Source organism: Argiope bruennichi, chromosome 5, assembly GCF_947563725.1.
Source record: "Argiope bruennichi chromosome 5, qqArgBrue1.1, whole genome shotgun sequence".
Classification (NCBI taxonomy): domain Eukaryota; kingdom Metazoa; phylum Arthropoda; class Arachnida; order Araneae; family Araneidae; genus Argiope; species Argiope bruennichi.
The window spans coordinates 86,304,558-86,332,088 of record NC_079155.1 but is presented as its reverse complement, the minus strand read 5'-3'; the positions used below and the strand labels follow the sequence as shown (position 1 = coordinate 86,332,088).

Here is a 27,531-nt window from a genome sequence, read left to right as displayed (position 1 = left end):
TAACTGTATTTATGACTTAAACCGTAATACAAATTAGAATTAATATGATATATTCTAATCGAAGATATTAATAATATTAACTGATTAATCAGGGTAACAATATCATAAGTACTCACGCACATTTAAAAAATTTTCACAACTTTAAATTCTTATTTTGTTTGTCTTGCATTCAAAGGCTATATTTCAATTATTTCCGAGAATTTCTAATTATTTTATGAAAAAACTGATTATCAACTGATGAAAACTGATTTATCAGTTATTTCATAAAATTTCTCCTCAGTTCACGAAACATCTCATCCTATTTCATGAAATAATGGATAATTATTAAGTTCTGGAAAGGTGAACATTTTCTTTCGTAAATGAAGTAATAGTTAATTTTGTTTCTGAAACTCTGTGAATTTTATTTTTCTGATGATTAAAATTTAGGTGAAAGAAATTTGCAATTGAATCCTGGTTTGCATAGATATTTATGTTAGAGGAAGTAAAATCACTTTTCAAAAAAAGTTAATCGCCCGAATTCAACTGGATTTCAGTAAAAACACTTAGTTCCGGAAATGTGTAATGATATCATTACATATTTTTTGGTCCCAAATAATGCATAAGTTTTGAGATTCGTTAATTCCTGGAGGGGAAAAAAGCAAATGTGATTTAGAAAACTGTAACTTTAAAAGAATTAATATTAAAATTCAATTCAACTAAAGTAAATGAAGAGAAATTGTAAAAATAACTGAAATCAATCAATAAAAAAACACACAGCATCAGTTTTATATACAAGTTTATTTCATATCATTCATAAAGTCATACACAGAGCTCTGTCGAAATGTTCCACATTTTTTAAGGTTTATTCACATGTTTATATCAAATATGAAAGATGGTACTTAATAGCCTAGGATTCGTAAGTACAATGCAGAAGAATCCTCGCATTGTAACAAAAAGTAATGAGAGTCAGATTCACAATGCTGTACATGCACAGTTTCAATGAAATCAATCTAATGTTATATTAATGTGTTTTGAGTACAGTGTGAACTCTTAGTAGCATTAAATTTCATTAATGCTCTAAAATAGAATATTTCCAATATCTTCGAATTCCATTTTATTGGTTAATTAAGAAATTTGATTGATCGATGCAAATTGTTTAGTACAGTTAGGAATTTCATTGAAATGTGCACCGTACAGAGATCTGTCGACTACAGCCTAATGACAATACTCGCAAACTGTATGAGTATATAAAAGTTAATGAAACAACATGGCAAAACAAAAAATATTAACAAAGTATGCACAGTTACGATGTCTTGATACAATATCAAACAAAAAAAAAAGATGTTTAAACAGTTAAGAAAAAGTGTACTTGTAAGACAAAGGTCCAATTTACTGTCCTATCATTAATTTGCATACTCACAATAATCTCATAGCATAAAATCTTGAATTTAAAAATTAATATATATTATTAAATTTTCAATGTTAAAAGACAGTAAATGGCTCACGTGTCAAATATAATAAAAAAATTATGAAGAATTAAATAAAGAAAGATAAAAGTAGCTGTATGATGTTTTTATTCGGTAAAGGATATGCATTAACATTTCAGAGCATAATTCTACTAGAAATATGCCTTAAATTTGTTTGTTCTTTTGGTTTTAATAGATTCGATTCCTTATGTGTATCAGTACCAGGTGAGTAAAATTTTCAAGCACAGCCAATATGTACAGCAGATATAAAATTGGACATAGAAAGTTATGAATTGCTGTACAAATAGAATTCCGAATGTTTTTGCTTTTTTTTTAATTATTATTATTAAAGCAGAGTTGGTCAAGACGATCTCAATCTTAAAATCAATATTTATATTTTAAAAATTAAGAAATGAAATGTTGCATTAAATAAAAAAAAATGATTTAATGTTTTCCCCATTTCTATGTTCTAAAATTTGGCTGTAAAGATGAAGAAACAAAAAAAAATGTAAAGCATACAAATAAATGTTAGAAAAATAATTCAAATTTAGAAGTAAATGAATAAAAAAAAACATAAAAGATATCTAAAAAAAGAAAAATATATAAATGCACTGACAATTTAAGGCTCGGTATGGTAATAATCAGTCTTTGGTGAATAAACAGTACGACTAGAAACGATAGACAAACCGAGTATAAAAAAAGTATAGAGGAGAAAAAATGAACAGAGAAATGCTAATGAAAAACAAAGGCATTCATCTATCCTCCATCTTACAAGAGAAAAGTAACAAACAAATGAGAAATATTCACTGCGTGAATTTACATCTTTTTCTGAAACTGATGATTATTTACACAAAACAACAAAACTATAATTGCTTCAAAATAATACAATTCACTTTAAACGTTTCTTTTTTTTTATTTAAAAAAAAATCCAATCACATGAATGTACTGGTAGGAACATGCCAAAAATAAATGTAAATTCTTTGTTTTTAAAAAAAAGAAATTTGACGATTTAACCTGTACTTTAAAAACTTTTACAGAAATCTTTAATAATGATTTATAAAAAGTTAATGAACAATTAATGCAAGATTTAAATTATTTATTACTTTATAATAAGTATGAAAGAAACTAGAAGATTCATTGAATCCGACGATCCCTTCAAATTTTTAGACCATTCCATATTTTAAAATTATTATAAAATAAATCAAAAATTATCTGAAAATATAATAAAAAATAAAGAGAAAAAAATAAAGCTTTACTGAAAATTTAGAGTATTCTTTATTTAATAATTAATATAAACTTTTAAGTACTTAAGGAGCGCACGTATGAGATCAGCTCCAAAATAACGAGCTAACTAAGTACTAAATTATCTCTTATAAAATATCAACGGTATTTTTTTTGTCTTTTTTTAAAGCATATTACATATAACAGTTTAAATACAAAAACAGAAAAAAAAAATGAATGCTCTTCATACTTGACCTTGGCCAGTTCACAATTAAAATTCAAATAAATATAACAATAATTTAATACACAACTTCGACAGTCTTTTGCATTTATAATGCCGCTTTTTTCGCGCGTTCTTTTAAAAATGAAAGTCTATAACCGGGAAACATTCTGAAAAGCACCAAATGTTTAGTGCCAAGGGAAACAAACTTAAGTCGTCTAAGGAGAAGGAAAAAAAAAATAGCAACCTTTCTGTAATCTGAACCATACGGTCGTACATGATAGTAATATCTGATTTGAACACTTAGAAGATGGTTTACCTCAATTATTTTCCGATAAAAATACGCTTTATTGAAATTTTTGTAAGACCCAACAGGCAATCCTATGTTAAGAAAATTTTCAATACAAATCCAAATACACAGTTTAATGAATACGAGAATTCAAACTAAGAATTTTCCTTAACAGCTGACTTATATTACAGCCAGTGTCATAAAAACTACACTAGTTAACAAGCTACCTCCGTTGTAGCAACTTTTGTTTCTCAATTTATTGCTTAACTTTATTCAATGTCGAAATTATATTTAACTCCCATTTTATGATTCCCTTTTCCAATGTGGAAGGACACAATGGGTAACATCATTTCCTTTCCAGAGTCACATTGAGAGCTACTTTTAGTCATTGAATGATTTCCATGAGTAAAAACACTTGAAGATAAGGCACACAAAGAAGTTCGTTTGAAGCAATGAATACAAAACTTGAGCACCACAAATCATTTCAATAAAAGCTCATCAGCGGCAGGATATACATCCACAGGATAGGGCTATTCCGCACAGTGATACGCTATGTCCTCATAGATAGGGGCAGTTCCACTCTTTGTAGGCAGAAGAATCCTTCAGGGGTGTGCTGATGTATTCAATATAGTTTCTGTTCGCAGGAGAGCCGATAAACGGGAAGTTCATCTGCTACACGTGAACGGTTTGTGACGAAGCATGAACTTTGTCTTTTGCATCTGCGATCGAGGTGACGAATATACAAGAAAGCATCGGGCACATCATCAGTTTATTTTATTTTTTTGGTCGACAAAACCAGACGTGAACAGTATTTGATATTTCAGCAGATCATCTTGGCAGGTGTTTCGGCCACCTGGCTCCGAAATGAAGCGGGAAGACAGCAAAAAGTATGAAAGTGTAACAAAAGAGAAGCTGTTTTGAACGTTCTGTTTCGTAAGTTGTGGTTTTGTAATCCCACTTTCGATGGAGATGATCCAGTGCGACTAAAGAAAGAGTCAGCCCGACTTTTGCATTTGGTATTGATTAATACATAGAAACGAGAAGCACTTGGCACACCCTTGGCCAAGCTAGACGGCGGTGCTTCGTCAGACCAAGTGGCCGTCCATCTCGCTGTGGACAATGACCCCTTCTGCAGGGGGCATGTGATTGCACTGATTAGGCGTCGAGTGGAGCGGCGAGCCCTGTAAATGAGGATTAAACGTGCTAAGTGCAGGCGAAGGCTTAGAGGTAGTAGCTCCCGAAGGGTAAGGAACGTAGTGACGTTCTTCTGAACTAGGAGGTTGGTGCACTTCTGCCCCACTAGCTGCAGTTCTGCCCGGAGGAGGAGGAGGATACACGCCTTTTTCATAAGTCTGGAAGGAAAAAAAAATATGTATTTAAGCTACAAGCAATCAATGCAAACAGATAAGATAAAGCATAATATAAATCAGTTCGCGAAGCTCATTATATAAAATCATTATACTTAATAATAAAATCACTATATTTCTGCAACAATTGAATCTGTTTGAACTGCATGCACTTAATTATAAATAATTTAGTCTGGACTGACATTTAGCTTTCCATTAATGGAGATTTTTTTTGTGTGTGCAAAAGTGGAAGATTACTTATAATCGCTATTTTAATTCATTGTTACAAATAGTCAAATATGAGCATTTTTGTTACAAAATATATTGCTATTTGTACGCTTTACTACAATCTTACTATCCGTAAAATAAATTCATAATATTTCAGTTTAATTCATCCATTAATAATAATTTTGATTATAGAGTTTTTATTAACTGATTTGTATAGAGCGTTTAATCCATAGTGGCTTCTAGCTTTGCAATGAGCAAAAATGGAATTTTTTAAGTTGCTCAATAAGTCGACACCTTTAAATTATAATTTTCCCATCAAGATTCTGTTACTGAGGTTATTTTATGACGATGCACAATAAAACGAAATCGTTACATTACGTTTTATTTTAATAAACCTAAGTAATGGTAAAGCTTTACGAAACGAAATAAAAACCTAACTTAAAAACGAAATAAAGTTTTGAAATAAAACTTTATTAAACGAAAAATAAATGAAGGCAGAAAAACTGAAGTTGTTCTGCGTTGACACTTTTATCTCTCAATTATCCAAGCATATGTAATCGGATAATCCATTAACAGTTAATCCAATATAAGATTTAGTTAATAGTTAACTAATATACGTTTTATTTTAGTAAATATTTAATTTCATTCAAAAGAACTCTATGGCTAAATGCAATATCCTTATCGCAAAATAAATATTTCAGCAATATTTAGCCCTTTGCACTCGGGAAAGTAATTAGCTGCATAATTATTTACCCAATGCAAGGACTTGTTTATTGCCCCCAAAAATAAATAAATATAATTATTTTAGATTGTATTTCCAACGAAAAATTAATCTAAATCATTTTACTACTCTGTAGGTATTTTTAACAATCAAGATTGAAAAATTATTAAAATGTCAAAATGATGTACAGATTGCAAAGGGTTAATAGAATATACAAAACAAAATATATAATATTTTAACTTAACTGAATTTTTTTAACTAGCATCCGTTTTTGATCTCATTTCTTTGTTCTTAGACTATAGTAAGACTACTGTTAACAAACAACAATAATATAAATCAAATGAATGGCATTGAATTTATAAGAACTTAAAAATAAAAATAAAAATAATTCTAGAAACAAAAAATAACTTATTATACTTCGCAGATTTCCTAACTTCAAACCCTCATAACTAGAATTGTGTTGAAATGTTAACTATATGATTATTCATTCATGCAAGAATCTTAACAGTAACCCTTTTTATGACTGCAACAATAACCCTTCCTTAACAATATGGCGATTCAAATTTATTTTGAAACTTATGGCACTTTTATTTTAACAGTGGCACAGTAGACACTTACATCGGGTCTGTCACCCAACTTTAAGTTGTACGCATTTCTTCTCAAAGCGTTGGTGTAGAAGTCTTCTTCGGTTCCATATAGAAGTTTGTTTGGCACTGGTCCACTTCTATCGTATCTGTCATCCAAGTTTACTGTTGAAAAATAAAAACTCGCGAGTCAAAAACGGAAACTCGAAAAGAATAAATTTATAACACAACAAAACTAAACAAAAACAAACAAAAAATGTCCCTGTCATAAATCAAACAAGAAACTAATAAAAAACATAACTTCAAACTATACCACTTTTACTCTCTTATATATGAAGAATACAAAGATAAAGCACAGTAATCGACAAACATTTCAGACTCGAGGTTTGAATTATGTCCATCTGTCTGTGAACACGATAAATTTAATGCGCTTTGAGCTTGAGAGATAAAATTTAATATATGATTTACACAAAAAATTTCCAAATTTCTGTCAAATTTCGAGTTAGTGACGTGGTAATTCCAAATAAGCTAGATATTGAAAAAAGATGGTAGATTTAGAACTTGATGTGTAGACATAGATATTTAGGAAATATTGCATCAAATCCGACATAGGGTTGATCATCTGATATTCGGTACTTTTGCAGATATGCAAATGCAAAAATTTAAAATGCAATGAGTTAGATAAATGAAATTTGGTATAGCGGTTCAGAATCTTAAAGTGTGGGCTTGTATCAAATTTTTAACCAAATTCGTCGAAGAGTTGATTGTCGGTCAGTACACACCCATGATTGTAAAGGCGATATCACAAAAAAGCAAAGTTTTTGATAAATTGCATTTGACATATTGTGTCAAATTCTGTTTACTGTCGTTTGACCCAAAAAGGTGGAAAATGTACTTAATATCTTATCACTTTTATAAAGCAAAAAGTGCTTATGTGCATGACTATGAAACTAGGACCTTAGCACTCGATATGTTCGCGGCTTCACCAATAGTACAAATATTTATATGGGGTAAAATTTCGAGAGATTATTCCCTCTGGTAAATTTTATTTTGGGAAAATCTTTAGATTTTCATTACAGCTTTTAATTCCACAAAACATTTACTAGCTTTTATTATTTCATAAATTAATATTGACATTTAATGCGATAAAAAGTTCTAATCAGCTGGTGCATTATATCAAAGATTCTCAAACTGTGAATCGCGAGTCACTGGTGTACCGTTTATTAATAGTTCGCAGCAAGTTTATGAATACAAATGCATCTTTCCACATTTTACAAAAATCTTCATCAATCCATGCATTAAAAATACACTTTTTTTATAAAATTATCTTTAATAATAAATGTTTCTTTTTTTTTCACAAGGTCCTTTTTTCTCTCTTTTGAATCCATAAATTCACTTAAGAGAAAAAAAAACGTGTGATACTGGTCTCTGAAAAAATTCCAAGCACCAAGGATGAAGTAGATTACTATGGATTGAGTTTCTAAAATTTGTGACATGATTTGTGTCTTAAATTTGAGAACTCCTGCAATATATTACTGAATGTTCGTATGAATATTACTAACAATTCATTTAGAAATGCATTATTATATACTTTGTGTTTTAAAAAATATCTAATTTTTTTCCCAGACTAGAATTTTTTTTTATTTCAGAAAAATGAAAATAATTAAGCGTTGTTTCACTAAATTAATGTCAGATTTTATTATCAATATACAAATAAATAAATAAAATAAAATAAATCAAAACCTGAAACGAATGCATCTTCAAGAAACTACTTATTTTTAAATAGCAAATTAATATTTCAATTTCTAAATATGGCAGTGTCTTATCATTGAATTAATCAAAACGTCAGAGATTTCGATAAAAAAAAAATCCATTATACAAAAAAAAAGGATCAACCGAAATTCTAAAGCACCCATCAAAAGACATAATTTTCAACTAGGTTTTCTTATTGAGAATTATATAATTTCGAAGTAGTTTCAAAATCTAAGTAAAAAAAAGAATGAAAGAAATTCAAAGAAATGCAGCATTTTCGAACAAAAATAAGAGTAGAATTTCCGTATATGCAAAACTACACCACCTCCGATAAAAAAATAAAAGAAAAAGGGAAAGAAAAGAAAAAAAACAAAAAACAGGAGAATTCTTCTAAAACAGAATTCATAAACTGTTCATCCATCCTGCAAAACTGAAATAAAACAAATAAAAAAAGCACCAATAATAAGCGCTTTCGAATTTGACACCTCACCAGCAGGTGCTACTGCCTACCCCTGTCTTCTTTTTTTATTATTATTATTGTTGCTTTTATTTTTATCCGGTATCTCTTCTTCAGCCAACGGCCCATCACGTCTGCAAGGGAAAAAAAACTTTTTCTTCCTTCTTAAAACCTATCAGAATTTGTATTTTTATTCACGAATTTTCAAGACGCCAAAGGAATTTGCTGGTAAACATTCCATCCCCATCTAGAGTATTGATTCCTTTTCAAGGCTACTTCCAATTCCCTCGGTCCCATCCTCTGGACCGACTGTTTGAAAGAATGGTAGGAATAAAATTGAAAAGAGAGAAATAAAAAGAACGAAAAGAAGAAAGAAAACTAGAGAGAAAGAAGAAATAGCAAAAAAATCGGAAATGTTACTAACTTTATTCGGGCATTCCACGGATTCCTGTCTTCCAGCGGTAATAATTTACATGGGACAGATAAATGGCGGGACGCTAGAGTGGCTTCCGTGCGCAATGGCTTCTTCTTCGTGAAAAGATAAAAATGAAACACGTTGATATTATTTTCCTTCCCGCAGACACGGACATTTGGAGAGCTGTTTAAATAACTCTATTCCTCGCCGTGATGCGCGTTCATTGTGATTTTTCTGTTTCTTTCACTGCCTTCTTTTTAAGTGCTACCAAAAGGAAATATGCTGCTGACAACTCGGCGCTTTATTAAACATGGCGTCAGCCTAATTTTAGTGCCAAGTATCACTACTGTGACAATAATCCCAGATTTTGTAAAGGACAGAAAAATTGGAAATCAATAACAGAATAAGATATGTTTTTTTAAAGCTAATAATAAATACCTGAAAGTCTATAAATATTTGTCGAAACTATGTTAATTGAACTCGAAATGAGTTACTCAAAGAACTCAAAGTTATTTTTGAGTTTTAATGCATTTTTGAAAAGTAGAATAATTATCGCAGACATCATTAACATTACGTTCAGTTAAATCATGAAAAAACATCAGAAACTTTTTTTTATAAACAATCATTAATTTGAAGAATTGGAATTTCTTTCATACAATGTGACAATTTCCATATATAGATACGACTTTACAGGAATTACTGGACACACATTGTAATTAATAATCTGTATTATAAAGTAGTTTAAATGGCAATTAGATAAATATGTAATTACTTCAATCTGCTTTTACTTCTAATTACAGGTAATTTCGAAATAGGATTGGAGTCTTTTCAAGAAATCGTAAATCTGAGAATTAGGAAAACCTAAATTTTTTTAATAAAAATATAATAAACAATTTTCATAAGAGAGTACTCAGCAGTTTCCCCAGATTCCTGGCATGGTAACTTTTATAACCCTGACTTTCAGATAATGTACAGAGTTAATACGCGAAAGAGGTCTACGCGCCACATTCTGTCAGTGCAATATGTTGCAGTTTGAAGAACCAAGCGACGCAAAAGTGGATCGAAAACATTCCAAATTAAGTATAGTTATTAATTTTTGAGCATTACAAAGAAATAATTGTTTGCGGATGTTGTGATTATATCAGATTTTTTTTAATGTGTTCAATATTTTTGTGTTCCATACATTACAGACTTATAAGAGGAGTCTCTTAAAGCCTAAGGAAAGGCTTAAAAAAAGCAAAGAATACAGTACAGACTTCAGGAATCTCTAATTAAAGGTAAAAAAAATCAATCGAGCTTACTTCCAACTATTTTTCTTATATTTACAATTATTTTATGATAGCTGAAACTTTTTTTCTTTCAAAATACGAGGCAGAACCTATCGGATAATATAGTAATCAATTTAATGTTTAAATATAATGGATTCCACATTCCTCATATAGTTTCAGAAAGGGACTCCAGTTCAATTAATTAATTAATAATTAACGAGAATATAAATCATTATTTTAGACCTACAATATCACAGTATATTAATTAATATAATAGTATATTAATCACTGGGCGGCGGTTTGAGGATATGTATATGACTGCATTACGATAGTTGAAACTAACAACTAAGTAATAGCAACTAATTCGATCATACGTTCACTAATATTCTGAAAGCTAATGCATGTGTGATAAAATCCAATGAATATAATTCAGCCTTATTCTACAATTATATTCTAATATTTATAATTCGTAAGAGTGAGCTTAAAGTCCTAAAAGTGTGGTTATAAAGTGTACAAAAAAATCTTTAAAAGATAAATTGCGAATTACAAGAGTACGATAATTAGAACGATAAATAAATTCGAAAACACCAAACGATATTCTCACAATTCTTTGTGGCGCAAAATTAATTAACGAGTGATGAACCAAACGATAATTTAGTAACGCTCTCTGAAGGTGAGGTCACTTTACAGAAACGCCAAGCAACACATTTGGTATTATATTGATATTCTTTACGTCAGTTATTGATGAGTCAACATAATATGAATAAGAAAAAAATATTGTTAATTAATTTTTTTTTTTTGGTTATATGGTGAGAAATCCAAAAAAACGAATAACAACACTTTACCCTACAAGAAAAACACGAAACACAGCTAAAGCGTGCACGAGACCCTTTTAAAAATCAACAACACATTAGCAGACAGCAAATTGCTAATTAAATAATAACACGCACAAAATGTCCAACATAAAACAAATGGATTACGATCCAAAAGAGAGAATTCTCACTCGAATGACTTCAATCGCTTTGGCCTTTCGCTTATACAAGTTTGTCTACAGGCAATCGAAAAATCTAGTTGAATCGCCAAAGCTCAATTCCTAATAAAGGTATCTTAATTTCTATATTTCTGAAAATATTTTTTTCGCCAATGACTGAGGTAGTTTACAAGGCATCCATTCAATGTCTTGAAAAAAGAAAAAAAAAAAAAAAACACTCTTTCTTATTATGAGGTTAATTTCGAGGACGAAAAGTATTAACAAACAACCATAATCATAAACAAAAGACTATAAGACTCTTCAGCGTAATCAAAAGTTGACTGTCTTGTCTCCTGTCTGTATTCATTCTTGTCTTGAGGCACATGGAAAAATCTGAATGACCGGATCGCCGCGATATCATTGGCGAGAATTCAGGTAGAGTCCTAAGCGCCATCGCCGGCCATAGGACAGCCCGTTTGGTGGAAGGTACGTCCCGCAATAGATAGGAAGTAGCAGACCCTATAACATTTCTATACCCAACCGGGTCGCAAGAACTAACCAACACACCGGAAGCTTCTCATCCTCACCTCTGAAGTGCCCGCGGTGAGTATACCCCAAATGTAAAGAATTCTGAAGCAAAGGTAAAAAAATTGGACAAAAAAAACCTAGGATTAAGGAAAAACGCTGTCTTTTATACTATGCAGTTCTCGCAACATGGATTAACGCTGGGTGTGAAGAACTTACCTGTATCAATCTTTAAATAATTTAAAAACTACTAATTTCAACAGAACTAGTTTGTCCTTTTTCCCAGCTGATAAGCAGGTATAAATATAAAAGAACATATTACGCCGGAAACACAAGATTCATTCATTATTATTCCGATTATAAATCAAATATGAATCTAATAAATTTCCTGTCAGTGAAAATGAATATATTATATATTATTGAAATGTAAAATATAGCTTCTTACCTTGATCAGGATATGGATATGGGCAATAGTAAGGCATGGAAGAATCAGGGATATATGCGCCATCAGAATGAGCTGTAATGTATGCCGTTGTTTCTGATTTCACCTGTTCTTCCTAAAGGAAATATAAACGTACTTTTGAGCAAATACATTTTTAATTCTTTTAAATCACACATTAAAAACTCCTCTGCCAGAGAAATACATTTGATAAAAATTTTATTCCAGATGTCACATAATGTAAATCAATTAACAATCAGTAACAATATATATCGAAAATTATCTCTTGTATTATTTGAAAATTTTATATTCATAAAATTTTATATACACTGATCTAAAAACTGTAAAATGAAAGCGCTATACTTTCCTAAATCGATTGAAAATGAAATTTGATTGATTGATTGGAAATGAACGAACGGCTTATTCAGACGGGGGAAAAAATTAATCTCGTTATTAGATAACAGATTACATGGGGGGGGGCATTTATTGTGGTTTTAAACCATGCAAAGACATTAAAACCGACTAATATAATTTAGCGTAAAATGATTCAAGTGACTCTTGTATTTTTGATTTAAGTATAATTTTATGCATCAAAAATTCAATAATTCAATATACGACAGACAAATACATCCAAGGGCGAAATTAAATAAGGCTCTAGGCAATGCATATTATGAAATTTTCATTTATTAATCTGGTCATTTCTATCAAGCATATCGACGCATTTTTCATAAAAACTTGTTAATGACTTATTGATATTTTATTTTAATGATTCTGTGGGAATGATTATGTTTTTATTTATTTATTATGACTCATGATTGCACGATATACATGTTTATAACAATGCTGCAGTAACAGTTTCATGTTTAAAAATAATAGCTGTAATAGATATTATTTATAAACTTGGACATATTTAGTTAACAATAACTAGGCAAACGTACAGAAATACATAAGAAGGCTGACCAATCATACTTCATTAAGTTGCATAATCTTAATTTTTTTAAACTTCATTGTTTTTTTTCTTCTTTTTTCTTTGTTTTTTTACATTTATTGCCAACTAAGCTATAATTTTTTTTTATCCATTTGCGCATGACGTTTCAAATGCAACAGTCTAAAGCAGGGTTCACACAAAGCCAACTTTTGCACGTAATAGAAGGTCATGTCTACTTCAGGAATATCATGTGACCACAATGGGACATTGCCAATAGTTATCTCGACAAGACAATCATTTGCCACTGTCCAATTGGAGTCGCGTGACGTTCCTGAAGTAGGCGTGATCTTCTATTGCGCGCAATAATTGGACTCGTGTGGATGCTGCTTAAGACAACTGCTTAGTCGGAAAACCACTACAGAAACCAACCTTCTTAAATTGCCAAAATTAAATGGATTTCGCAAAAATAAAGAGATTCAATATCGTCTTGCTTATCGCAAGTAAAAGACTTATTATCTTCTTTTATTTATTATTTTCATTAATACGAGAAAATTCTTATCACTCAAAAGAATAAACAGCAAATGAGAAATCTTGATTCGCTTTTATTTCTATCATCCAATATTAAAACGAGCAACTGTCCTATATACCGACCTAAGACTTATCAAACTAATAGATAGCAATTTTCTGCTATTCTTGTCTTAACCATTACGTCACTAATAGTTACAGAACTCACCGAGTATCCCCCGGCGCTATGTCCATCCGAGTAGTTGTCACTTTTTTCCGAATTACAGCTAAGACTCTCTCCGTTCAGACCCTCATTGTAGCTGCTCGGAGCGTACATCTCTATGGTGGCCGCCTTGCTGCTGGAGTGGTCACTTTCTGCAAGAAACAAATTGAGGTTTATGAAGAAATTGATTCAGGGAATTATGTATTGCATATTAAAGAAAGGGAAAAAAAAAAACATTCAACAAAAATTGATTCAGGGAATTATGCATCTCATATTAAAGAAAGGAAAAAAAAAAAAAAAAACATTCAAAAAACAAATTTCGAGGAATTTTCTCAATATAAGTTTTGTAAAAATAAATAAATAAATAAAAAAAATAAATGTATGATTTATGGCACTAACTGCTGCTTTAAATATAGAATTAGAATTAAGTGATAGTTATTATGAACAAAATTATAAGAGAATATGATGATTTCAATATAAAAATACAATAAATATGTTTATTTTGTAATTGATTACTAAATATAGCATTTGAAACAAAACAACAACAAAACAAAAAATCAAAGCCGGTTTATATTCGAGAATTTATTATCTAATTTTTTTTTCTATGTGAGTTTTGACAGTAAATAGACTGTTCACATATGGAGTTTATTTGTTTATCTGTACTTCCAATGTTACGAACTTTTGAACTGGCAACCCACTATGCATCAGTTGTGTTTATACCCTCTCTCCATGGAACATTATATTTTGATAGTGTAACGCTTTTTGTGAACATACACTTCAATAATTCCATTACGTATATGCGAATAAAATAAGCATGTACATATGGGTATCTGGTCAAACAAATAAATTAATATAAACGACTACGTTAATCTGTTTATATATATTCTATTGCAACGAATTAATTTATATTTAACAGAACGCGTTGTTTGCATGGAACTTAAAAGGCCTTTTACAATTTTTTTTCGGTTGAATACGCAATCATGTGAAAGTTTTTTTTAATGCAACCCTTCAGGGAAAAATTATATAATTATAAAAGAACGTTTTTTAAAGAACGTTTCTGTGGATGAGGGGGAGGGGAGATTTTTTTTCTTTTATCGAAGAATTTGAAAGCACCTAAGCCATTATTAAAAATTATCTGTCATAAAGGATGTTTGCAGAAACTCCATTGGTTAGATGAATACTGAAAAACACGTAATTTAAAGCTCCCAGAAAATGTGTAGAATCAAAAATAAACACGTCTGTAAGTTATATAATCCATACAATGCAAGTTTTCATATTATTATATGGAGAGATTTTTATAAAATGCCAATAAATTCAGAAGAATCAAATCCAAATTCAAAATCAATATCTTAGAAATAGTACACTCACAGGCAACTAACAAAACAAATGGCATCTGAAACTAAACACGCTGTCCTAAATAATTTTTCTTCGAAAATATAAGCTTCAATCTCTTTGGTTCAGAATGTAGGAAATGTCCTTTCAGGATATTCAATTTCCTAAAGTAACTGAGTCTCTAAGATTGGCAATAATCCTAAAATTACAGAGCTTCCAGAAATGACGCCAATCCAACATATGACGTATATGTTTAAAGACCCACGCAAAAACGATATCAAATGCCGGCAATCAAAACAAATCGAAAGCAATTTCAGTGACAAAATTTTGTTTTGGTGGAAGAACTTGAAGGTGTCTGATCCACGCTCTGTTAAAGAACATCAATCAAAAAGAGAAAGTTTCTTTTTTTTTTCCCCTTCTTTCTGTCCCTCTCTTTTTCTTGCTCTTATCCTGTACCATTTCTTTCAGCTTTCCTTTTCTGCTGTCTCCTATGAGAGTTAGTTTTTCTGATCGTGGATAAGTTGACTTAACCTTTGATAAATTAGATATCGTTAACCGATACGAAACCGATAGTAACTGCTTTTGAAGCTGGCCTAAAGAAGGCAAAAGGTGGTGGAGAAAAAAGTACTGTAATTGATAAGTACCGGAGATTGAAGAATTCTGAATCGACAGATTTGCTTAAAAGAATAACAAGCAAGTCATTAATTAAAGTTTCGTATTGGATAATGAAGTCCCTTCTCTTTTCAGAACAGCGTCCAGACAAATTACATGCATTTTTTTCATCTTTTGTTCAGTCTTTTTGTAGAATTTCTTTTCTTTTACTTTATAATACTGTTGATCGTGCTTTTTTTTATATGATGCAAGTTTCTTCAACGATTTTTAACATAATCTCTTTTTTTCCTTTCTTTTCGAAAATGAAATTATTAAGAGGACAGGTTTACAAATGAGTGCCTGATTATTTTTTTAAGATAGTGTCATTTTTTTATAAATTGAATGACTTTTAAGTCGCAATAAGTCAGAAATATTTAGTGATTAGTAATTTTTTACCACAACTCGTAGAGACAGATAGATAAACACGAATATACAACAAGTTATTACAAAATTGTTTGCCTGATGCAAAATTAATTAAGCTTTTGGGTACTGATTTATTTAAAGATTTTTTACAATGGGAAGAAATTTAATTTGTTGATGCACAGAATTGTATATAAAGGCAGTAGATTTTGCAACTCTAAATGAAGAATTTAATTCGTCTTCCATAGTTTATCCAAAACAAATGTAACCAAGAAATTAATGTCACTTTAGAACTTAATATTAAAATACTACAAAAAATTGAAGTTTTTACTATTTTATATGTCACGAATATATATATATAGTTGTTTTTTTTTTATTTTCAAAATTAATATTAGTCTAGAAACAAAGCATATCTTAGTTTTTAAAATTGATACCTTTATTTAAGCTTTACATTTTTAAACATTTATTTCATGTTTTTAATATATATTATTAAAAAAATAATTTATTTTTAAATTCTTTTTGCAATCTAACTCAATAACAGTATAACATTATATGCATAAATGAAAAACAAAATTTTACATACAAAGTACCCTTTATAATGCCCTTAATAACAATATGATACCTCTATATTTACATTTGCCGGCACTTTTTACCGAAAAATGCGCATCATAAACACACAAACGTTGGTTTTGTTTTATCAATTATACTTAATAAAAGGTGAAAATTTTATTAAAAACAATATATCTGGCATACAACTAAATAAATATCGGTAATTCAATATACAAATGAATGAGTTAGTTCAAGAAGGTTAATGCATGCTTGTTAATGTTAAATTTTACGCTACAAAGCTCAGATTAATAAAAAACTGCCTTTGAATTTCTTACAAAATTCGGAAATAGCATTGATTGAACATCAAAGTTCACTGCATTAAATTTTCTTAATTTTCTATATCTAAATAACTTTGAATTTTCATTAAGAAGATAAAATATTCACACTTGAATTTAAATTCCCGTGGAAATGAATGAACAATAAACAATGAATTAAAATTTCCGTGGAAAATTTAAAAGCAAGGATAAACAGTTTATAGCACATTTTTTTTTTTTATTTCAAAGAATAATACTTACTCTGACAAATCTTTGCCAACCTCTGAAGCACTTACCAATGCAGCACACAGAAAGAAAAGACAAGGAAAAATAATAAAGTTCTAGAAATTTCTGTCACAGTTTATAATATGTTAAAACTCTCTACATGAAAATTATCCATTACTCAACAAAATTCTAATCGAAAATTATAGGAAAATAAGAAAAAGAAGAAATTAAAACCGAACTTCATAACACAGGAGATAAAACATGGGAAAGGAAGAAAAAGAAAAAGAAGAAAAAGGATAATCTTTTCATGCAAACTAGCGGTTGATCTACACAAGAATGAAATCGATTTTTACCTGCATAAAGCTAAAATATTTCATAAAAGAGATTAAAAATGTATCATATCGAAGTATGTATTTTTTTGAGAAATTTAATTCCAAATTATGAATAGATGGATAATTTCGAAATCGTTTGATTTTGTGCAAAAAAATGATTATATCTTTTACATGAACTCATTTTAATTCATTACAAAATTTAATATTACATATATCTATAATATGAAAATAAGCTCTTTGGAAGATACATTTAAATTCAGTTTTTTTTTCCTGAATAAGTTTTAAATTTAAAAATTTGTTTATTATAAAATAAAAAGTTCATCATTTTGTCGCTTATTAAAGCTACTTATAGGAATTCCCCTAATAAATATATTTGGATAATTATTCAAAATTATATATCTATGACAACATATAAACATTTACTAAATGCTTATTTTCGTATGATTAGTGAATTGCATACATGCTTAGAAAAACAATTATAACAACAAATTAATGCAATATTTTATTTACTTTTTCCATAATAATAATAGCAATAATAATTATTATTTCATTCACATGCGTTCATGCTTCTAAGCGCATAACTAAACAATTCCATGCAGAAAGCATAGAGAGGTTCCAAGCTAGCCAGCTGCACTAACGTTCTATTATTCTAAGATTAGTACAATAAATTATAAGCAATTTTATTATCATAGTATGAATATTTTTTTGGAAAAATCAGAATATTTTTACTATCCAGACTCTAAGCAGAATTAATTCAATTAGTAAGGAAAAAATATAATCAAATACTGCCTTCCCAAATTCGTGAATTATTACTATTAAAGATATTTATTGTTAAAATTTAATCATATTGTTTTGGAATTTAGGAGCCTAAATCTTATTAGTCTAAGCAAATTCATATTAGTATCAGAAATTCTTCGATATTTAAAAATAGTCAAGGCTGAAGCATCATAATCTGTGTATTCCGACCCCTGTTAATGTCAGGCACAGAATTTTAAGTCATAGAATCTTTTACGGAAAGCACAAACGTTCTTTTTTTTTTTTTTTACTTAGAAAAAAAAATATGATTTTTTTTCTATTTAGAACAATTATGGTATTCGACTCTATATAGGATGTATTGTAGATTCGTGATAAATTTCGAACTCGCCTATATAAATTTTCTTACAATTAATCACGAAAATAAATTAAAAAACTACTTTTATTAAGGTATTTAACTAAAATTTATTAAACACATGTATCAGAAAGATATTTTTCTTTTACAATTAATTAATCAATCATTTAAATCTATATATTTCAAAGCATGTCCATAATTAAAGTTGCAAACGATATTTAAATTGAGAATGGAGAAATCTTTCACTGAATCAAAATCGGCCGCCAATCTTTATAAAAAAATTTAAAGCATTACTAATCGATATGTATATATTTACAAAAAAGATTTTTACAGCGGATAGCTAGATTAACTTATCATATTTTACGCTATACGTTCAGTAACTACAATTAATTTTTTTCATATATTCGTAGCTACAAATTAATCGTATGACCTTATCGAATAAAAATTTTCAAACTTAAATTTATATAAATGTTTGTATTAATAAACAAAAAGCAGGTTATTTTTAAATTGTGGAATGAATGTATGAGGCATTTTTTTTAAATATATAACTCAATACTGAATAATAAATGGGGGTTCGCTATTTTTTACTCCATATATATAATTTTAAGAAATCCCAATCTGGTAGTGCATTGCTTGAATACACACACTCCTAACTAATTTTCTATCAGATTGAAGATCCAATAACGTTTTCTCACAAGGATCAAGGAATAGAAACGTAATGATTCAAGTAAGCCAATGAGAATTGGTTCCCGCCTTTCTGTGGCCATTACTGCAGCTGGCATCAACCCCTCCGTTACTAGCGTTGAGCCATGCTGTAGACATACACTGAAACGTAAATTACCCATTGAGAAAAGACATAAATCCTGATCCTCATCTCCAGATGCCCTACCTTCTTCTAGTCTCTTCTTCCTGCGCTTCCTGACGAAGCACACTACCAGGACGATGTTGAGTACCAGGAGACAAGATCCAACCACGGATACAGTGATGATGATGATCCGGGGAATGTCGCCTTTCGGTGTTAAAGACTGATCCACTACTTTCTCTGTCTCTCCAAGTGGAGGTTTGCCTAAAAAAAGAAAAAGAAAAAAAAAAAAAACATGAATTAAAAATGTGATCTGATTTGGCTGACAACTTGAATATTAAAATGTACTGATTGTTTAAAAGAAATTCAAGATTAAATCGAATGTACAATATATCAACATATAGGTGCGAATTAAGGTACACACTTTCAGAAAGAATACTCATTTTTATTTAATTGTGATGAAAAATTTTTGCTGCCAAAAAGATTTCGACCATATTTTATAATTCTAATTTTGATTTAACCTTGAGTTTTGTTGCAATCAGTTTCAAATAACTGTGTATTTTTTATTGTTATTATTTCCATGAAGTGGAAATCAAGATAAAATTTATATAACCATGCTTTCTTTGGCGATAAAAAAAACCATAATTATTTCCATTTCATTATTTAGAAATACTAACACCTAACTGTAATTTGATAATCGATTGATTTCTTTTTATTTATTTCACTACGTCAAATGACAAAATGAAAATCATATGAAATTTTGAAAATGGATGAGTATAAGTGAAAAAAATTTAAATTGTATAAAAATTTAAAAAACATAAAACAACTTTCAAAATTTTAAGTCTGATTTAACGTAATCATTTCCTTTTCCTCAACTGAGAAATCTACATTAGTCTACATCCTTTTTGTTTGTTTTGGAATATTTAATAAAATATTTATTTAGTGATATATAAGTCTTCAGATCAAATAATCTTCAGATCAATTTCTTATAGAATGTTTACGGAATTCGCCTTTCTCAGAGTAATGTCCGTGACTTTATTGATCAATATTAAATAGAAGTTTAAAAGGCAATTAATTTCTTGTGTCTCTTCATTTTATTTTTCATTTTATAATCACGATACTTCATTCATCCTTATTCCTACCCTCTTCTCCATTTTCGAAACATAACCCTCGATACAGAAAAAGGGATGTAAACTCATTTTATGAGAAAAACAACAAACTTCCATTCTACTTCACAGTAAATGGCAATTCCATCAATAATCTAATATTCTATCCTGTACAATAAAGGAATGGAATATATCGAATAACAATAATCGAAAGTGGCATTCGCTTTCGATCCAAAACAAGCAAAACAAAAAATATATAGGAACCGACTATTGTAATTCAGTGAAAGGAAGCAGTAGAATACACTTACTAAGAGTGACAGCGGACGCAGCGTCCTGTAGATAGTCGCTTCCACCCAAGTTATTGAGGGCCATGATTCCGAATACATATTCCGTCCCCAGCTCGAGGCCTCCAACTGTGAAAACGGTGGTGTTCTGGCCATCTACATCCACCACAGTATAACCACCGGTCGATCCGGCCTTACGATATTGGATGCGGTACATCTGCTCTATGCCGCCGTCGAAGCCAGGTGTCCATGTCAGTATCACTGCATTGTGGGTGGCGTTCAGTACATTCAGCGATATTGGAGGGTCTGGTGCAGCTGTAAAAATAAGAATGGTTAGAATAGCTGGAGGAATGTGTGAGTAATCGCCTTTATTTGGAAAAGATAAAGAATACCCCCCCCCCATACAGTTAATGAAGGCAAAAACTTTTTTATCTGACAGAAAGTATCGATTAATAATATGAGCGTGAAATGTAAATAACTGTACATTTCATTTTACTAACCACATATTTCATTACTTTTTTAAATATTTTATGCAACACTTATCAAATGTACTCCTAAATTTTTTTTTTGCCTAATTTAGATTTTTAATTGATATATAAAATGAAGCAACATTAGATCCACACTTTTGATAAAAAATGTAATGAATGGAACTACGAAATGTAATCAGTAGTGTAGCTTAATTCGTGGTGGTGCACCCATTAAAAGTGTAGAATGGCATCAATACCTGAAATTATTTTCAAAGCTTATTTTTATGGTTTTCGTTATTTTCCGTCTTGAAAGATCGGCGAACGAGAAAAATGAAAATAATAATAATAAAAAGTAGACAAAAAAAAGAATCAATAAAAAGGATATACACAAGACAAGAAAGTTCCAAGTAAATTAAAAAAAAAAAAGTTGTAGAATTGCAGCATTTCTTGAAATTATTTTCAAAGCTTATTTTCGTAATTTTGATTATTTCTCATCGTGATAATTCGATTAATGAGGAAAATGATAAAAATAATGTTAAAAAAAGAAGATAGAAAATGAATCTATAAATAGCAGTTACACAAGGTAAAGCTTCTCAAAGCAAATTCCCCAAAACTTCACATTTTGTGCATTGTGCAACAGCAGAAGCTAAATTATTGAATTCCACCTGCTGAATTTGGCACAAGACCTGTTGTGCCATGATATTTTTCTCTTTCTTCCTTCGAAGCAGAACTCATCTTAGCTTACTTGATATTTTTTTAAATCATTATTTTGAATATTTAACATTTGCTTACATTTTATACTGGAAGTGATTTATAAGGCGTTCGGATATAATTACCATATAGCATTTTACGGTTGTTAACTCATGTATAATTTATAGAACATAATACTTACATTTTCGCCCAAGTGGTACCTTGAAACTTTCAAATCCTAAATCATTCTTAGCTATACATTCATAGTCTCCATAGTCTTGAGTTTTCAAGTCTTTGACAGTAAGCGTAGATTCATAAGTAATGAAATCCAAATGCTTGCTCTTAATTTCATATTTGGACACTTTTTTAGAAGACTGTATTGTCGAGCCGTCTCTAAACCAAGTGAAAGACACATTAGGAGCACCTGTTGCTCGGCAAATGATTCTCACTTCTTCCCCTTCACTTCCAGCGGCTTTGGAATGAGGACCAGTCCTTTCGATCACTGGTTTATCTGAAAATAAATTCGGTGCTTTGTTAGATGCTGCATTTCTGTTAGTAAATGATAATATATATTCTACAAAGATGCAAGAATAAAATCCTATTCCGACGCCCGTGCACATCTTAAAACAGGCGCATTATGCCCTCTTTTCCCTCACTTGTGGTTTTCTGGGGTTCTTCGATATCTGTTCATTTTACCGATGAAACTCCCGATTGAAATCAACAGACTGGGTTGGTCCTACAATGGGTCAGATGGCAGATATACGACCATATCATCCGACGAGTCATCGGAACGGGGATTAAGAAATTTTTAAAAATTCATGAAGAGAATTTGAAAGGCTTAAATTTCACAATTTGGATAATAAAAATATTTGGCAAACCAAAGAATTAGTCCCCCCTCCCCAGCCCTAACCATTGGTTCGATTAGTCAGTATTGCATATGCCAGCCTTTATTATATGAGAAATCTTTTTACCCTATAATTGCTTATCTCACGATTTACAAGGGTTGGAAGTCTATTTTTTGTTCATATTGCGTTTTTTGAGGTTTATTATGTTTATCTTTTACTACCACAGATTTTTATTATGTTATACTATTATCGGGTAGCATTCTGTAATAGTTCGCTTTGAAAAATATTTCACCATTTTTGCAAAAGTCGTATCAAAATAATGATCTAATAATTTTTCCTAGTTACATTTAGGTTTACTTTCTCCAACGTCACTTAAACATACGTTATTCCCTCCCGCTTCTAATACATTAGGTTACGTTTATTACAGATTACATTTAGGTATTCACAATCCATTTACGAGAGACAATGAGAAATGTAATAACCGAATTAAAGATTAACATTCCACCATAATAAATTTACATGAATTTTAAAATTTCGTAATACATTCTTTTTTCTATATATTTCCTTAGGATTTATTTTAATATCATTTATATTGATATAATTGGCAGAAAATAGTATGATTTATAAAATAGTATGATTAATGCCAAGTATATATGTTACAAACGCATATATATATATATATATATATACGGAGAACTTTTGAAATGCAGGAAATACAGAATCCAAAAAACATACACATTTCGAAAAAACTTTTTCTAAATCGATTGGGGATAGAGGGGAGGAGAGACAAACAAAATCAGAGAAAGTAACAAAGAAAAAAAAAAAAGATGAAGAGACGCATAAATTCCGAAGTAGTCGCACAAATTTTATTTCCCTATCGCGGGAAACATGCTCTATCGTCAATATATTCAATAAATCAGCACTTTACATCCTCTTTTGAAAAGGGGGAATGCGATTGTCTGTGGCAAGAATTCAAAATCAGGACTTACGTTTGACCACTAGGGTGGATGCCTTTTGGGCCTCATTGCCGATGCCGTTGTCGGCTACGCATAGGAAAATCCCTGAATCTTCCCTGGTCACGTTGTTGATGATGAGGTAAGATCTTCCGTTCTCAATGCTCTGCCTCGTCCGGCTCATGTCAAAGTTTGGTCTTTGCCATCGGATGACGTCATCGCTTAAGGGATTCGCGTCCACTTGGCACTCCAGGAAGGCGTTGGAACCCTGATCCACAAGGGCGTATTCGGTTGCCATGGAAATGGAAGCACCATCTGTAATTGAAAAATCGAGTGGAATTCAAGTAATTTGAAAAACTAGAAGCATAGATCCGTGTAATGGAAGCACGTTTTGAGAAGCTTGCTGATGAAATTTCCATTAAAATTATGAATAAATGATGTGGTACGAGGGAAGTGTGCTGCAAAAAACATTAAATAGAAGTCGAGCCAACATGGTCTAGATTTTGTGACTGCAACTTATCTATTTTCTTTTCTTTATTAAAACATTAAAATCGAAATATTTTGTCCTTGGAAATTCATACAAAACTTTACAAATTTATTTATGGATAGGCATTTTGGAGATAACGTAAATCAATATTAAAAACTTTTCTCCCACCCCTCAAAAAATTCCAAAACATATTTAACAATATTTTAGAGCTTCCATTCAAAATTTCCTTCGTTAATGATCTTATTTTTTACTGAATAATGGTCTAATCTGAAATTTAAACTGAATTTCGAAAATTTAGTCCTTAAGTGCTTTACTATGAACATTCATGATTATATTATTACATCTCTTATTATATTACAGTTTAATTCAAGCAATATTAATTCTTAAATAAGTTCAATAATTTTGGTCTGTTAGATGAAGAAACAAAAGTCACAACTGCCGTTACAAATGTCTAAATTAAAATAGCGGTTTATTCCATTCAAATAAACTTTAAATGCAATAAAAATAAATTCAAATATTTTAAAATAAAAAAAAATAAGCAATTCATCACAAATTTACCTGAGTATTTAGATTTCGAAAACTTTGTACTTTAAAAATTAAGGAACGTGCCCTATTTTGCTTTATCGACAAACTAAGAATTTCTAAAAGAGATTAAAATTAAAATACTTTCAACTATGCACATATTTTAGAATAATAAAATACAGCATTCTTGTTCGAAATTCATATATTTTCTTCTATTATTTCTTTACTTAGATCTCTTTTTCCTTTTGACATATTTTTAAAGAATTAATACCATTTTTGAGAAAATTCAGAACTCCGACTCTATCACAAAAGTGAAGTTATTTCCATCACACTTGTCAAAGTTTACTACTTTGTCCAACAGTCCATGAATTACAAACCATTCTGTTTCGCATTATATGAAAAATTCAAGCACTAAAAATGGCAAAACTTACATAAAACATTGAGCACAACTGTCACAAAGCTGCTGCCTTCCTCGTTGCTAGCCTCCAGCCTGTATTGTCCAGCCTGATCTCTTCTCACGTTGGTGACATTGAATAATGACCCCGCCGAAAGGACAGGGGTGACGGCGACATCGTTAGAGTCGGCGGGCATAAGGGACGTGGAACTGCTGGCCTTGCTCCAAGAATAATTTATATTTGAAGGATTGCCCTTGGCAGTGATATTGATGGTAGTGGATTCGCCCTCGATCACATCGTATTGTTGCAAGGGTTTCGTCTCGAATTCGGGTTTATCTGTAAAAAACGCAACAATTGATGCATTGCTCACTCTATTAATATGTTTTTGAATGAATTTAGAGTGGAAAAAGACTGAAAAACTAATTAATTTAAATATTCGTATATGTGAAATATAGATTTTACGTTGAAGCATAGGACTAATAAAAATAATATAATCGAAACTATTCATATTTATTTTACTGGAGATAAAAATACTCTTAGAACTTTGTTTCCAATACAAAAAAAAAAATATCGATGAAATTTCCAATTTACTTTTGCTTGACATTAGAGCCAGAATCTCAAGTGAGAATAGATAGATGATAAAACTGTCCTAACAATTCACTTCTAATATTTCTTTTCTTCTACCCTTCTAATTTTTTCAAATTAATTACCATCCAAGACATCTCATTTCATCATCGTTGGAGCCATTTCGTTACAATGCAATATTACATGCCAAAAGCTAATTAGTAACAACCATATTATTAAAAATATAATTTTCCAGTTATAAATACCATTGCTTTATAAAGATGAAATATTTAAAATCCTTATGATTGCATGTATACGTTGTTTATTGTTGTTGTAGTAGTTGTTTATACGTTTTTCAATTAATTTCATATAAATGGGGAGCTGAAATATAGGTTTATCTAGAAAATGCAGTATTTTACCTTAAATACAGACGAAACATCACAATGAGATAGATAAAAGAATAAATCATCAGTCGTTGAAATATTAGCTTATTAACAATGGAACAAAATTAAATAAACATAAAACTTTCTACTGTTTTTTTTTTTTTCACTTTTCGCTAAATGGCTATAAATTAATTCAAAAGTATCTTTATTTATTTATTTATTATTATAATTATTTTTGCTGTACAAGTTCACTTACAAATTAATATATATTTATATAATTTTTAAATAATTTTCAAAATGAAAATCTGCCTAAAATCCGCCTATATTTACAATCACTATCTCAAGCACAATGATAATTTTTATAACGTATATATTTGATAGTTTTCTTTCATTTCTGTTTAAAAAATATGGCTTTATTTTCATACTAAATATGGAAAAAATTTGATAGTTTTCTTTCATTTCTGTTTAAAAAATATGGCTTTATTTTCATACTAAATATGGAAAAAATTTAGAAATATTTATTATTGTCCGTGAAAAAAAATGTTTTTCATCAATTTTTAAACAGAATAAGATACCCTGATTTATTTTTTTTAAATCTGCAAGAAACCGATGCTTGATTGTTGATTTGGATGTCAAATTAATGTGAATTGAGTAATAGATATAGTATTCCATTTATAATTTTTAGAAACTTTCAAAATTATCTACTAAAATATATATCCACCTGAAATTGATTGCATCAACAACAGTTTGTCCTTACTTTTAGTAAAATAAAAAAAAAAAAAAATTGATACATTTATTTTAAATATTTATAAAGATGAAATTTGCAATTCATCCCACATCTCTATTGTCAATTCAAAAGTCACTCTTTGCGAGTGTATATTCTCCATTTGAATCAAAATTCAAGCTTAAAAACTTGAGACATAAAATTCCAGCATCGTTAAAGTAACACGACTACAAAAAAAATATTTAAACAAATAATTAAAGCAATCCTTGCAAGCTAGAATATTTACAAATATTCCCATATTATGATCATAAAGAAGCGATTTCCTGAATTCCCCACTTCTATTGTAAAATAATCTTAGAATCAACAAATCTTGGTATTCAAGAAATTTCCACTGCCGTTATAACCCAAAAGCGAGAAACCCGCACATCAAGCAATACCCAAGTTTGAATTTTATGGAAACCCATTAGAACCATGATGCTTACATAAAACGTTGATGGTGACAGCATCGTGAGCACTCTGTTTCAGTTCCGGGTTTGTTGCTTGGCATGTGTAAACAGCACCATCATCCTGGGAAGTCACATTCAGTTGCAGGATGTTCTTCGTTGATCGCCCACCATTTGGGGCATCAAAAATGCCATCTGGCGTGCCATGGATCAGGAATCCGTCCTTCCACCAAGTGATATCTGCCTGGGGATTGCTGCTGGCGCATTCGCAGATCAACGTTACCTGCAATAAATAAAATGTGGCAATCAAAAATCGGAGCTAATTCAATAGGAAATAAAGGGGTGGAAAGAGTGAAAACGGATTGCAGAGAGAAATTATGTAATTATTTCTTTTAATTTAGATTCTTTATTAAGAAATTTATTTTCTGGATTTTAAAATCGATTTTATTTACTATGCTCT

The 27,531-nt window shown here is 30.2% G+C and overlaps 1 protein-coding gene across 5 annotated transcripts in view; it reads right to left on the bottom strand.

The window, feature by feature from the left end:
* Positions 1-758: 758 nt before the first annotated feature.
* LOC129968766 (nephrin-like) overlaps positions 759-27,531 on the bottom strand; it is a 303,539-nt gene continuing 276,766 nt past the window's right edge. For 2 of the 5 annotated variants that reach the window (XM_056082996.1, XM_056082997.1), the window contains exons 13-23: positions 27,111-27,354; positions 24,994-25,293; positions 23,590-23,868; positions 21,958-22,266; positions 20,623-20,913; positions 19,248-19,472; positions 17,003-17,032; positions 13,542-13,687; positions 11,887-11,998; positions 6,089-6,219; positions 759-4,527 (exon numbers count right to left, since the gene is read on the bottom strand). In XM_056082996.1, the coding sequence (XP_055938971.1) occupies positions 4,261-4,527; positions 6,089-6,219; positions 11,887-11,998; positions 13,542-13,687; positions 17,003-17,032; positions 19,248-19,472; positions 20,623-20,913; positions 21,958-22,266; positions 23,590-23,868; positions 24,994-25,293; positions 27,111-27,354 (2,334 nt within the window). In that variant the 3' untranslated portion in view covers positions 759-4,260. Of the gene's footprint in view, positions 4,528-6,088; positions 6,220-11,886; positions 11,999-13,541; positions 13,688-17,002; positions 17,033-19,247; positions 19,473-20,622; positions 20,914-21,957; positions 22,267-23,589; positions 23,869-24,993; positions 25,294-27,110; positions 27,355-27,531 lie in introns of those variants that run through there. The other 3 variants (XM_056082998.1, XM_056082999.1, XM_056083000.1) reach the window with 3 other exon arrangements.